This window comes from Caretta caretta, chromosome 6, assembly GCF_965140235.1.
Source record: "Caretta caretta isolate rCarCar2 chromosome 6, rCarCar1.hap1, whole genome shotgun sequence".
In the NCBI taxonomy this organism is placed as follows: Eukaryota; Metazoa; Chordata; order Testudines; family Cheloniidae; genus Caretta; species Caretta caretta.
In genome coordinates, this window is record NC_134211.1 from 61,225,833 (window position 1) to 61,241,491 (window position 15,659).

Sequence of the window (15,659 nt, forward strand, 5' to 3'; positions counted from 1 at the left end):
CATTACATCTCCCAAAGCATTTTTCATAAGAGCAGGGATATTAACCATTGTAATCATTTTCAGTTTTGAAAATTATATTTTGTTTCCCTAAATTTCCTCTGCAATTTTAGTTAATTTCAGAGCTTATGCTTCAAGGCTTCCGCTGGACATCTAAAGGGATTTTTGTTTGTCCCTCAGTGTATTCTGGTGGGTTTTTTAGTCTCCTTTCTCTGAAGCATTAGAGATGGCCACAGCTGGATATTGGATGCTGGATAGTGTATTGGTGGCTGTGATATACAGGAGGTCCAACTAGATGATCTGGTGGTCCCTGCTGGCCTTAACTCTGTGACTTTAAGGATACAGCTTTCACTTCCTAGCCATAAATGCTGTGAACTTGAAGCTATTCCTCTATGTCATTTGTAAAACACTATGTTATTCTTCTGAATGAAAGTTGTTGAATATATGTAAGTCATCCTGTCAGCATTCCAAGGCAGTGCCATGGAATATTTTCTAAACTGGATGCTCTCCCTCTCTGCAGGTCACAGTGCCGTCGACATTACCAAGGTGGCCAGAAGACATCGCATGTCACCATTCCCATTGACATCTATGGACAAAGCCTTCATCACAGTTCTGGAGATGACCCCAGTGCTCGGAACAGAAATCATCAATTACCGAGGTACTTTACATTTAGTTGGACTCTTTTTTCTTTTAAATTAGGGCTAGAAAATATTACTTCCCATTTGCTTAAATTGATTAAAATAAAGGGACTTCTAGTAATTTTTGGGAGGTGCTTGGGACAGGGACAACACTCTATCCTCCTCCAGTGGAATTAGTTTTAGAAAGTGAAGTGCGAAGATCAGGCCTCTCTTTACCAAATCGGAAGGGTGTGCATTGGGCTCAGTGCTTCTTCCTGAAGGAACTATGATGTTCCTATGACCGGAATCCATTGATAACAAAGAGTCCTAGTTTCAGAACACCTGTTTAAAATGGTTGAATTCTGTTTCTGTCCATGAAAGAAAAGAATAATATATCCCATCTGCGAAGGATAATAGGAACATTTCTGTTGCAGTTTTGAACTAGAATTGATGTCAGGACCTAAACATTTAATTCACAGAGATGGGTTCAACTACTGAAGAGTGTTCAACATAATTGATGCTGTTCCCTTCATAAGAGCTGGTGTCCACATTTTACCTACTTGAATTCAGGGCTTTATTTTTTTCTCATAGAAATTTTTCTTAAAATGAAATCAGTACTTGTGAAAAGTGACAGATAGTCCTAGACGCAGTATAAAAAAAATTGCTGGGAATAGATTACAGCTTCTAGGTCTTATCTGAACAATTCCAGTGAAGTAAAAAAATAAATCTTCTGTTGGAAAGAGCAACAGGAAAATTTTAAAAATGTCAGTTGTCTAAGGGAGCAAGGGTGGATTTAACAGGGGGCAACTTGACCCTCTCTCTGTTGAATCCTTTTGGCCTCTGCTCTCACCTTGTGGGACTCATAAAACCTTTTCCAATCTAAAAGCTCAAGGGGTTGCAGAGGTTCAGTCACTGCAATTATTTGTTCTGACCTGCTCTTTTCTACACCCATGTCTCCAGCTCCTCCTCTCAGCCTACCTCTCCAGCTCCTGTTTGGCTCAGAGGCCACTCCAGCACTCTCTTCCTTTTCTCTTAATCAAGCAACTCCACCCTGGTCTCTGCCCTGCCCTGCCCCTAACACTTGACCGCTCTCTACTAGTGCTTCTGTCTCCCTTCACATCTTGGCTGCTGCTCCACTTCCACTTTATTGAAACTCATGATGATCCCAGTTGTTGGGAAACCACACACACACATCCCAGATCATTTGCCAACTGGGCCTTTATCTTAAATTCATATCTCCAAATTGGCTGGCCAGAGTGTTCATTCACTGGGATTCTGCCGGGCAGAGAGAGGCTTCAACCTAGGAATACATTAAGGTATGGGATATCAGAGAATCATAGAATATCAGGTTTGGAAGGGCCCTCAGGAGGTCATATAGTCCAACCCCCTGCTCAAAGCAGGACCAATCCCCAACTAAATCAACCACTCAGAACTGTCCTTGATACCTGAAATTCACATGTTAGGGCAAAAGCAGCCTTTTGACAGAGGATATATCAAGGCCATAGAGCTTAAGCTAACTGATATATCCAGAAGCCTGTAAGGGACCAAAGTTGTACCACTAAAATAAATGTTAAAACTCCCTTTGACTGTAATGGGAGCAAGATTGGACCAGAAGGACAGACTCCTTAGAATCGAACCTATATGCTGGCCTGGAGCCTTTTGAAGGCACCTGCCTCAAAGCGGTTATTTGACCCTGTTTCCAAAGTGTGGCCTTACATCTTTGTCCAACAGAGAGGATTTAATGCCAGAAGACATTATGGTTCAGCATATTGGTTCAGACCTGAAGTCTGTTCATCAGCACAAAGCAATCCTTTGACAGAAGAAACATCAAGGCAATGGAACTTGAAGTAAGTGGCATCAGAGCAGAGCTGCAACACAGACCCAAAGTTCGGTTTGTAGGAATTGATACTGTAATATCTCTGTGCTCACAACATTTATACTGTTCTGTGTGAGACAGGTACTGTTGGCCCAGTACCATTCTTCAATGCTTGTGTTTGGAAACAGCAAGCTGTTATATGCTGAACAATAGACTGGTATCAAGTTTGGCTGCTTAAAACGTGGTAGCCAAGACACTGAACTGCTGCTAAATTTCCTTGGTTTAGAACCACTTCATAAAGCAGAACCCTCAATCCTCAGACACTTCTAAACAGCAGTCATGACTCAGACCCTGTTTGTCTCATGCACGCACAGTCATCCTATGGAACAAAGCCATCTGTGCTTGCCTGCACAAAAGCAATTAGCTTTCACAGAATCATAGAACTGGAAGGGACCTCGAGAGGTCATCAAGTCCAGTCCCCTGTACTTGTGGCAGGACTAAGTATTATGTAGACCATTCCTGACAGGTGTTTGTCTCACCCACTCTTAAAAATCTCTAATGATGGAGGTTCCACAACCTCCCTAGGCAATTTATTCCAGGCATAACCACCCGACAGCTAGGAATTTTTTCCTAATCTCCAACCTAAACCTCCTTGGCTGCAATTTAAGCCCATTGCTTCTTGTCCTATCCTCAGAGGTTAAAAAAAACACAATTTTTCTTCCTCCTCCTTGTAACAACTTTTTACATACTTGAAAACTGTTGTCATGTCCCCTATCAGTCTTCCCTTTTCCAGACTAAACAAACCCAATTTTTTCAATCTTCCCTCATAGGTCATTTTGTCTAGACCTTTAATCATTTTTGTCACTCTTCTCTGGACTCTCTCCAATTTGTCCACATTCTTCCTGAAATGTGGCCTCCAGAACTGGACAATACTCCAGTTGAAGCCTAATCAGTGCAGAGTAGATCAGAAGAATTACTTTCTTGTGTCTTGCTCACAACACTCCAGAAGGATGTTTACTTTTTTTGCAACAGCTTTACACTGTTGACTCATATTTAGCTTGTGGTCCACCATGACCCCCAGATCCCTTTCAGCAGTACTCCTTCCTAGGTGGTCATTTCCCCTTTGATACATGCCACCTCAAATAGCAGTTGCAAGTCGAGTCAATGTTTTGTTCCCATATGGGAACAATTGCACTTACCCAAATAAGGCTATTGGTATTTGGAAGAATTTGAACCAAGGAGTGTCAACCATGGATTACCCTTTGGTGTTTCATGGTCAAATCAATGCTCCATAGCTTAGGGCAGCAGTTCCCTGGATATGGGGCATGATCACTTTGAGGTTTTAAAGGACTAGCCAGAGCCATGGAACAGTGACTGGGTAGATTTCCCCTAAGCTGCCCTTGTAATAAGGTGGGGATGGAGGCGAGTTTGGTTGGTTTTATTTTCTAGAAGGGCCGATCAGCTTAGAAATGTTTGAGAAATTCTGGCTTAGGGGATGTCATCTTATTACTCCTTAATATAAGGTAAACAGCTTCAGTGGATTGACATGCTTCAAGTATGTGGTCTGTACACAGAGCTACCCCTTGTAGCACAATAGCAGTGAACCAATAAGTTAGGTTTGAATGAAGTATTAACCAGTGCACGTTGTTCATGGAGAGATCACAGAAAACATTTCCAACCTAGACTTGTAGGTGTTGAGCCAAGAAATTTAAGCACACATTGAAAGATGTAGTTTGTCCAAAACTGTGACTTGATCAGTGAAGGACAGTCTCATACTGAGTTATATCAACACAGATCTTCAATTGGTCTCAAATACATGGCATTCATTAAAAGCCTCTCATTGTTACCAAAAGTCCAAGGCACCAGGCTTCTGCCAGGGTGAGTACATAGTCCTGGATTCTTGTCCACCAAACAAATCAGGAACAGAGTCATAGATTAGTGAAGCCTTTCATCCTTAAGCTCTGACTGTGCATAGCTGATTTCTTGGTGTTGCACACCTTTGTATTGCAAAGTGTCATCCTGGCCTACTCTGAGATAGCAATACCTAGACTTCATTATCATGTTTTGCTCAACTGCCTTTTAAAACAGGTACTAGCTGATCATAATTCATAGATAAACTTTCCCACATTTTCATGTGATAGTAAATCATTCATCTTTTATATCGTTGGAGCATTAACTGAATAAATCTAAAGACTTTTCAGTGATCACAACTGTCTTGTTTTGAGAAACTACATAGTCTCCTTTCTTACAGTATTACAATTAGGATTGTCAAGCAATTAAAAAAATTAATTGCGATTAATTGCATGATTAATTGCACTGTTAAACAATAATAGAATATGATTTATTCAAATACTTTTGGATGCTTTCTACCTTTTCAAATATATTGATTTCAGTTACAACACAGAATACAAAGTGTACAGTACTCACTTTATATTTAATTTTGATTACAATTATTTGCACTGAAAACCCCCCAAAAGAAATAGTATTTTTCAATTCACCTAATACAAGTACTGTAGTGAAATCTCTTTATCATGAAAGTTGAACTTACAAATATAGAATTATGTTAAAAAAAAGTTTGCATTCAAAAATAAAACAATGTAAAATTTTAGAGCCTGCAACTCCACTCAGTCCTACTTCTTGTTTACAATGTCACCTGAAAGTGAGAACAGGCATTCTCATGGCACTATTGTAACTGGCATTGCAAGCTATTTACATGCCAGATGCACTAAAGATTCATATGTCCCTTCATGCTTCAAACATCATTCCAGGGGACATGCACCCATGCTGATGACGGGTTCTGCTTGATAACAATCCAAACCAGTGCGGACCGATGCATGTTCATTATCATCATCTGACTCAGATGCCACCAGCAGAAGGTTGATTTTCTTTTTTGGTGGTTTGGGTTCTGTAATTCTGCATTGGAGTGTTGCTCTTTTAAGACTTCTGAAAGCATGCTCCACACCTCATCCCTCTCAGATTTTGGAAGGCACTTCAGATTCTTAAACCTTGGGTCGAGTGCTGTAGCTATCTTTAGAAATCTCACATTTATATCTTCTTTGCATTTTGTCAAAATCTGCAGTGAAAGTGTTCTTAAAATAAACAACATGTGCTGAGTCATCATCTGAGACTGCTATAACATGAAATATATGGCAGAATACAGGTAAAACAGAGCAGGGGACATACAATTCTCCCCCCAAGGAGTTCAGTCACAAATTTAATTAATGCATTATTAACAAGCGTCATCAGCATGGAAGCATGTCCTATAGAATGGTGGCCAAAGCATGAAGGGGCATACAAATGTTTAGCATATCTGGCACATAAATACCTTACAATGCTGGCTACAAAAGTGCCATGCAAATGTCTGTTCACACTTTCTGGTGACATTGTAAACAAGAAGAGGGAAGCATTATCTCCTGTGAATGTAAACAAACTTGTCTTAGCGATTGGCTGAACAAGAAGTAGGACTGAGTGGACTTGTAGGCTCTGAGGCTTTATGTTGTTTTGTTTTTGAGTGCAGTTATGTAACAAAAAAATCTACATTTGTACGTTGCACTTTCACGACAAAGATTGCATTACAGTACTTGTCTGAGATGAATTGAAAAATATTATTTCTTTTGTTTATCATATTTACAGTGCAAATATTTGTAATAAAAATATACACTTTGATTTCAAATACAACACAGAATACAATATATATGAAAATGTAGAAAAATATCCAAAATATTTAATAAATTTTAATTGGTATTCTGTTAACAGTGTGATTAAAACTGTGATTAATCATGATTAATTTTTTAATCACGATTAATTTTTTTTAGTTAATCGTGTGAGTTAACTGTGATGAATCGTCAGCCCTAATTATAATGGTTGTCTACGTACAATAAAGTAGATCAGCTGTGTGTAAAAACTATCCTTTTTCCTTCAAAAGTACCAGGTAAAGTATTGGAATTCATTGCTTTTTTGTTGGCACATTCACCTACCAGGTAGTGACTGCTGTTGAAAATCTTCATGGACTTTCTCACTAGATGGAAACTTTCTATCCTGTTTACTTATCTATACATCAGTGAGCTTATCCCGCTTGTTACATGATTGTATACCCACATATGAGTTCTCATTCCTATCATCTATTGATATTTGAACTGAACAGGACTCAGTTGTCTATCTTTCTCTAACCATGAAGACTTCAGATGTGCTGCTTTTTCACTGCTAAAGGCTCCCAAGTTCCTACTGACACCTTAGAGAATACCTCAACTGTTTCTGAGTGCAGATTAGGGCTTCAGACCCTTTCCTCCAAGGTTGTAGGCCTGTGCAGTGTGGTTTGAGGGCCTCTCATCAGCCTCACTCCTTTCTGCTTCACCTTCCTGATTTTTCTGTTAAAAAATGACTAGTGTGGTAAATAATGTATTTCTCAGGTTTATGTTATGGAGCTGCTGCTCACACTACTTATTTACTGCTGTAGAATGGAAAGTCTGCTATCTTCCTTGAACTTTGGGAACATACATTCATTATAACATCCCAGGAACACATTTTGGCGCCCATAAGCTCTTTTGAGCTATTGCCTTGTAACCAACTGGACCACTGTCAGGAGCAGCCCTAGCCATTTTGCTGACCAAGGCAGAAGGAAAAAAGGCCAGCCAATTAGCAAAGCTGACAATGAGACTGGAGCAAAAAAACCCCAAACCTACAGCGGTCTGCCCTGCTTGGCTGTCCCTAGAACTGGCCATGAATGCTTTATGGCATAGTAGAATAATGGTGGCCTGCTTGAAAACGTTAGAAAGAATCTAACAAATCATTTTAGAGTACAGCCTTTTCATGATTTTAATTACCTTTCAGTTTTCACATTTGATGTACATTGCCCAGGATTCATGTTAATACTGGTCCTTGATTTCCTTTATCTGGTTGCTTCTTGATCACTATTTTCTTATCATATACAGTATATCATTTGAGGATTCTCATTATTGTACTAGAGTTCTTCGGTACATAATGGGAGTTGATGTTAGTGTCACTGGCAATATTATTTCCCCAAGATATGCAACAAGATCTTAGACTTTGATCTCTTGGTGTGACCTTTATGTCACAAGTGTTTAATGATTTCCATAACAAGACTACAAAATCAAACATACATATAATTTTCCTGTACATTTGCTAGAATTAGATTAATTTATAAGAATGCTTTCTGTTTCCATTAATTAATATTTAAATCTTCATTTATTTAGGCTGATATACCTGTTCTTCAGGAAGGGAGTTCAGCTGTAGTCCTAGAGCTTTGAATTCTGACCTGTTCCGCAGTAAGGGAGTGTCTCTTTTAAAATGTAATACTACTGAGCTCTTGGAATTCACCTTGCATGTCAGACAAGTGGAATTTTTAAAGTTCAAGAACTATAGTTGATTTTATAAATAAAGTGCATACACTCGTACAAACATCAAAGCAAAAGAGGAGAAAACAAATCTAAATGATTTGCATTCCTAAATATATCTCAGAATACACAGTAATGGTGCTAAGTGTGTTGCTACATACAGACATTTGGCATCAGTCGGGCTCTTGCCCTTATTCTGAAGACCAGCTTGAAATCCACATATCTCTCCATTGTGTTCCCTAATTGTGTTCCCCTTTTCAAGCATTTCAACCCTAACTTTATTCTTGACTAAATTGTTTCCCTTTGCTCAGTAATGATCATTGTACACAGATTTCAGCTATGAAGCGTTCATCCAAGATAGAGACCAAAAAAAGAACATGGCTTAGAAAGAAACTGGACATCTATAAACTGAATTTATGGAATATCATGATGTCTGAGTTGAAGCTGAAGTAAAACTGTTCATGCGATGTATTACTGAGTGGTTCCAGCTTGAGCTGACTCAGCCATGTATAGTGCAAAGCCCTAAAAAGCTGAAATGAGGATAGTTTGAAACCAAAACATTGGCTCCCCTATGATAAGGCGATACTCATTCTGCGTCCCAGAATCCTGAGCTGCCACATTAGGATTAATTCTGGAAAGGCCTGACTAGTCCATGGCTGCAGCCCTTTGCATTGTGGACTACTGAGTCTTCATGACCAAATTTCAGGAAGAAATGGGAGAAACCCTCCAATCTGGTCAATTCTCTTCTCCAAGAGAAATGCAGAAAGCTTCAAAAAGATAATCCACAATTGGGTAGACACAGTTCAGCATCAAGCTCAGGTCCTTTTATGTGCAGATTCAGTGACAAGGACTGCTGCCTTAGGGTTGCATTGCCACAGGTCAGCCTGGTTGCAGGCATCCAGATGCAACCAAGAGGTCTAGTTAGAGATCAAGAATCTGTTTTACAGTAGAGAGCACTCGTTTGGGGAGCAAGTAAATGCGTTTTTACAGAAAGGAAAGGGGGGAAAAGTCCATGCTATATTCTCTCAGACCTCACACCGTGGACCTCTCCTTCAAGGGAGGGAAGGATAAAGCTCTACTTCAAAAGATGGCTTGCAGATTGATGAGTGATTTCAAGATTACTCAGTACCTTCCTGCACAGGTCACTTGGCCTCAACAACATCAAAACCAAAATTATCCTAAGCCCTCTTTCACCAACCAGAAAACAAAGAGATCTTTAGCAATGTTCCCTCTAATTTTTTACATCCATGTGTGGAATGAATTTTATATGCACCAATATGGAGGTGATGTGTCGCGGGGGTGGGGCTGAGGGGTTCGGAGTGTGGGAGGGGGCTCAGAGCTGGGGCAGAGGGTTGGATTGTGGGGGGGTGAAGGCTCTGGGGTGGGGCCAGGAATAAGGGGTTTGGGCTGCATGAGGGAGCTTAGGGTGCAGGGGGTGAGGGCTCCAGCTGGGGGTGAGGACTCTGGGGTCCTCTGGAGCCGGGGATGAGGGGTTCAGGGTGCAGGAGGGGGCTCAGGGCTGGGGCAGAGGGTTAGGATGCGGGGGGGTGAGGGCTCCAGCTGGGGGTGTGGGCTACGGGGTGGGGCCAGGGATGAGGGGTTTGGGGTACAGGTTGCCATGGGGCTGCGGCAGGGAGAGAGGACTCTCCCCAGCCGTCTCTCGCCACAGCAGCCCGGGGCCGGGGGAGAGCACCTCTCCCTGCCAGGGCAGCTCTGGGGCCATGGGGGAGAGGCACCTTTCCCTGGCTGCTGCTGCTCCAGGGCTGGGGCCGGGGGAGAGGCACCTTGATAGCCTGCTGAGTGGCTGCGCAGCTTAGAGGGAATGTAGATCCTTAGCATATAGGATAGCCTGTCGCTACCAATATTTTGCGTGGTTCTTCATGGCAGAGGCCAATTGGCAGCCTTTTACCCCAATGGTCTCTGATACCTTGGATACGTAGTTCCTGAGCGTTGTTCAATGGGGATATAAGATCAGGTTTTCAGGAAGCCAGGTAGCAAAGGTCCTGTCAATGCTAAGGAGAAACAAAGGTTTGATGATCATAATATCCTCAGACTCACTCAGATAGATTTGGTTCACAACTCGGTAGTGGATGGCCAAAGCCAGTCCACCCAAGTTGAGAGGATGGCTTCAACCTCAGAACCAGGGCCCTTTGCTCCATCCAATACAGGAGCCCTGTAACTTCTGTCTGAGCCGATGTCTTGTGTTCTTTTATCTTGAAATCCCAGACAGACCTAAAATGGAAAAGGGTTGCAAATTGGTTCAGTCAAGCCCAGAGTGACCCCTTCACTTGATCCCCTCCAAAACTCCTTGACTATTTTCTTCAACCACCTAAATTTACATAAAGACTACATTTTTCAGCTATTCTAGCCTATCACAAACTAAGTGAAGGTGAACCACTCTGTATGCAGTCCCTTGTCAGTTAGGTCCATGTAGTGATTTCAAAAAACAATAATATTAAAATACCCCTTGTGGTGTGGGATATAGATTTCATTCTGACAAAGCTGAAAAAAATCTCATTTTGAACCACTTTGTTCCTGGGATCTGAAATTTCATACATGGAAGTTTATTTTCCTTTTGTCAATTACTTTAACTCAATATGTGAGAGCTTCAGGCCACAGTGACTGATCGACCCTATACCAAGCTTTATGAAAATAAGGCAGTGCTGTTGATTCAACCAAGTTCTCTCCCCAGGACAACATTGTGGTTCCATATAAATAAGACAAACTTTTATCTCATGTCCACATCACACAGTGGACCCTTGTCAGCAAAAAGTTCTTAGGGGTTTCTCTGAAGTGGAGTAGACTGAAACCCTTTGAAAATCCATCCAACTCTTTGTTTCTGTTGGAACTAGATCTCTGAGCTATACTATTACCAAGAGGATTGTGTCTAAATGGATATTCAAGTGGATTTCTTTTTGTGATGATCTGGCTGACCAGTAGCTAGAAAGCCATGTTAAGGCTCAGTCAGTGGGAAAAAAAGCTATCTCTGCTGCTTATTCCAGAGATGTGTCCATAGCAGACATCTGTAAAACAGAGACCTGGGCCTTTTCTCTCCACACTAAGCATTATTGACAGGAAAATCCATTTCAGACTCTTCATTATCCAGAAGTTGTTGTCAAGGTAAAGAAAGCCAAACATTCTCACCTCAATGAAGTCTTATTTCAGATTGTCCCTTTATTTTAAGTTGGCCTATTTTCGTGTGAAAAAAATTTTCCCCCAACATCTCTGCTTCCTTTTGCAAGCATGAGCATTTTGGTCTGCTTGGACATTTAGGAGGTATCTTAGTCCAATTTTCTCCATATATATTTTTTAAAAAACCCTTTTTCTTCTCACTGTTGGCAATGGCCTTGCTGTTGATGCTCATTGCAGCTTTAACTGTTTTTGCTTTGGGGACTTCCCTCAAACTTTTTATTCCACGAGTTGGAATCCTGACAGACAGTTTGCTTAGAGATGGGGAAATTGACTGTAATTCTGCTTCTTTGAAGAAGATCATTGCTATAGTGTTCATTAACCCAGCCACCTACCTTCACGGTTTGAGAATTATATACTTTTAGTGTTTCTCTGTTCACACCTAATTTATTTATTACTCAGACATATTTTCTAATGTTTTAATCATTGTTAATTAGCTTATTTTAGCTTTGCCTTCTGCATAACTGCAGAAAAACACTGAACTGTTGTGGAGGGAAACTGTTTATAACCATCGGAATGGATAGTGCATGCTGTCCATTAGGGGGCCTGGCTCACAACTTTATCCCACTAACACTGCCCTGGGGCATCAAAATTCTTAACATATGTGCAAGTTTTACTTGCACTAAGAAAATAAAACACAAAACTAAGACTCCTATTACAGTGATATTTTCAGAGAAACAAAATTTACAGGCCTTTTCTGTTAACACCAAAAAGCTGTTATCATAAGGAAGGGGAGTCTGAAGACGCAGAAGACATTTCAGAACTTTTGTTTTTAAAAATCAAAATTAGTCATAAACAATGGGGTGAAAAAGATTTTTAGACTTCCAAGATGAAAGTGCAAAAAAAAAAGTAAAAAATTGTATTTGAGTGTGTCCTTATTTTTTTGAATTAAATACCCAAACCTTCACCAAACATTGACTGTTTCTCTTTCCTTAATGAAATGCTTTCTAGCTGCTGGCTGTCCATTTGTTCACCCCAAATAGCACATGGCAGGATGCCAGGAACATACTGTCCACCATCTCTCTCTAACTGGTGTGATTTTTGCATGCAGGCAAGAAATAAAATGAAGATAGCTTACCTGCTAAAATTAGAAGCATTACATTTGCATTGGATTTGTGCGTGTATGAAGAGAGGGGGCATTCACTATTTCTCTGAAAGCTGATTTCTCAGCTATAATTAAAATGTTGTGTGTTGTATTCTCCCCTGCACTGCAATTACTCAAGCTTGTGAGTAAGCTTTCTAATAAAAAGAAGTTACTTCCACATAAGACAATGTGGGTATCAACAGTGCCTTTCTAGCTGCTATAGTGAAGAATATATCAGCATTTACATGCTAATTCCTACTATAAAAGCAGAAGTTCTAAAATGCACCATAAATATTCACTCCAGGCTGAAAATTGATGTGTTGGGTATCAGTATGGGAGCAAATACATAAATTATATATATTTACAATACAACTCCATTTAACTGAAGTCCAGTTCACCAGTATTCACACACATCAAGGTTTAGTTAACTTATAATTTTGAAAAGCTTGGCCTGCTGCTGTGCAAAACTAACTTCACATGCACTTTCCCATTTCCCCTTCAAATATCTCACACACACAGTCTCTCTCTTTCTCTTTCTCCTCTTAACCAAAAATCACATGCATACTCCTGTCTTCCTTAAAAAGAAATACACATACATACACACAGTCTTGTCCGTGGCTCTCACTTGGTTCCCCCACTAAATTCACACATCTACAACTACCCACATTGCCAAAGTTTTTCCCAACAAAATCACACACATGCTAAGATTCCCCCTCACGTACAGGACAGCACCCTCTGCAATTTAACACACACACAAACACACACGGCCTCCATTCTTAGATGAGTCTTCCCCTCCCCAACTCAGACTACTAGCACCCAATCCCCCACCCTCTCGGTAACTCCTCACCCCATACTCCCCCCACTCTCACATACGTTGAACCTCCTTCCTGTCTCTCCCTCTCCCACTCTTTTTTCAGAGTTACCTGACTGTGGAGTAGCTCTAAGCAGCCTCCCCAATTGTCCACATTGCCTCCAGCAGCAGAAGAATAAGCTTTTCAGAAGCTAGAGCTTCTTTCTCCTCTGCTGCTTTTGCAAAAGCAGACACAGAACATGAGCCAGGGTTGGGGGCTAACTAGTTTAAGCTGGGGGACACGTCAGGCTGAATTAAGGCTATTCAGGGTCTTAAGCATATCCCACATGGGGGACTTCCTGTACTCTGGCCCCATCCCACATTATGGCTGTGCCTCCCTCCCCATTTAAGGTGGTAGAAACTGGGGCTTCTGTTCCCCTGGCTGCTAAGAAGTATGGCAGTGTCTGTGGTTCCCGTCATCCTTGTTTCCAAAGCACCAAATGGAGAGCGCTTGGGTCCTCCTCACTCCTTCCTCCTTCTGGGTCACCTCCTCTCAAAGGATCCCCTGCGCAAGAGAGGTGGCAGGGTCTTCTGCCCTCTTCACATGGCTAACTGGAGCAGAGGTATTCCCTGCCCTGAAGAGTTTACAATCTAAGTATAAGACTAGATACAACAGAAGGGAGATCACAAAGAAAGGATGAAACAATACCATCACCTCTACTGCCAACATGGGGAGGGAAAAATATGAAAACAACCCTAATCCATCTTTAAAAATTAGTTTACTCTAAACTGGAATCACAAACGCTAAAATGCACTAATCATAACTGTATGATTATTCCATGGTCTCACTAGGGCCAGAGTTAAAATTGTTTTGAGTGCCTTAATTATGCATTTCCGTACCTTAACGTGTTTGGATTTCTTTTAAGTGTAAGCCTAACTCTGAATTTCCTGAGTTTGTAATGTTTGATTTTTGTATAATCAGAACATTCCTGTAATTATTTTCTACTCCTAAATTACTGATGCATACTCTTTAAACTCTGTTTTAATGTAATTGTTATCTTTATATATATTTTCCGAATTTGGAAGTACATATCAGTAACCTTACCTAATATATTCAAAAACAACAATAGGTTAGTTATGTTTGCAAAGAAGAAAAGATGTGAAGAAAAGATGATGTGCTGCCGAACACATCCATTAAAAAAATATTAAAAATTATGTCAAGATCACAAGCTAAGTTTACATAAACAACCCAGACACCAATCTTCTCTCTCTCTCTCTCTCTCTCTCTCTCTCACACACACACACACAAAACTAGCACCTAAGCAATTTTAACTGTGTCCTTGTAATAAAATTCAATTAGCAATTCAAGAGTACCTGAAAAATCTGTCTGTCCCTCCATTCAGCTAAAGTTTCTTATAATGCCCATGAACATCCAAACAACGGACATCCAAACAACCATATTTTCTTACTGAGCAAAACAATTCCATATACCTCTAATAAGACAAATATTATTGGAGGTAAAGCTACTTTATAGCATGACTTTTACACTAATTCATAAAAATATGTTCAGAAATGTGTCATGTTTGTCTTCAGGGCTCAATCCAGCACCTTTCTCCAATGCAGAATTCTCTTTAAAAAATGCTATTTAAAAAAAATAGGTTAAAGATTTTTCCTTTACAAATACAAAAAAGATTGTAAATGTTTCTTTAGGAAGTCTCAATGTATGCAAACATTTGTTTTAGTTTCATAGGCCATGTCTAACTTTGGTTGAGGCAAGTTATACTGGCATAAAGCTGCCGCAGTTAGTGTATCAATTGTGCACCTGCATACATGGCTCCTTGCATCAGCGCTGTGCATACTCACCAGGAATGCTTGTGTTGATGCACAGCATGGTACACCATGGGAAGGTATCCCAGTGTGCAGCCTGCCACCATCCAGTGCACTATCTTTTGGGAAGTTCTGGCAAGGCATGGTGGGACAGAAATGAGCCAGGCAGGGGTGACTGGGAGCAAGGAGTCAACTTCCCAGCATGCAATTGTCTCCATCCCATAATGTCATCTATATCCCAGAATTTTCACACCTTTTAAAAAAATCCCACAAACCTAAGCAGCCGTCCTCACTGTCTGCCATCGCTGACAAAAGCAAGGAGCCTGAAAAGCTCTACATTAGTGTGATAAACATTGCAAGTACAGGATACACGATCCTCCTGTATTTGTAGAGTTGTAAAAAGAATCAAATTGGGAGGAACATGATGATTTCTTGGAGGACAGATTGCTGTGGGACATAGTGAGAACAAATTCAAGTTTGTTGGTGGTGTTCACAGAGCAGCTGCAGATGGTGGAGTGCCACTTCTGGGCTCAAGAAACAAGCACTGACTGGTGGGACTGCATCATAGTGGAGGCTTGGGATGATGAGCAGTGGTTGCAGAACTGTTGGATGCCCAAAGCCACATTCGTAGATCTGTGAGCTGAGCTTACCCTAGCCCGCCAGTGCAGGAACACCAAAATGAGAGCTGCAATGACAGTGGAGAATTGTGACAATTGCACTGATGGAAACTTGCAATGCCAAAGTGCTAGTAGTCCGTTGGAAATGATTTTGGAGTTGGAAAATCCACTGCCGGGGGCCATTGTTATGCAAGTGTGCAGAGCCATTAATTGTCTCCTGCCACGCAGGACTGACTCTCAGCAATGTGCAGGACATAATGGTTGGATTTGCAGCAATGAAGTTCCTCGACTGAAGTGGAGTGGTAGATGACCCCAGGCCCTATTTTGGCACATGGCCACAGTGTACATCAACAGAAAGAACTAATTTC

At 40.9% G+C, this 15,659-nt stretch overlaps 1 protein-coding gene across 26 annotated transcripts in view; it reads left to right on the forward strand.

Annotated features, from left to right (window-relative positions):
* The window catches only part of GPHN (gephyrin), a 587,889-nt gene that overhangs the window by 483,659 nt on the left and 88,571 nt on the right, over positions 1–15,659 (forward strand). For all 26 annotated transcript variants that reach the window (XM_048851950.2, XM_048851956.2, XM_048851955.2 and 23 more), the window contains one exon: positions 518–655. In XM_048851950.2, the coding sequence (XP_048707907.1) occupies positions 518–655 (138 nt within the window). The remainder of the gene's footprint in view (positions 1–517; positions 656–15,659) is intronic.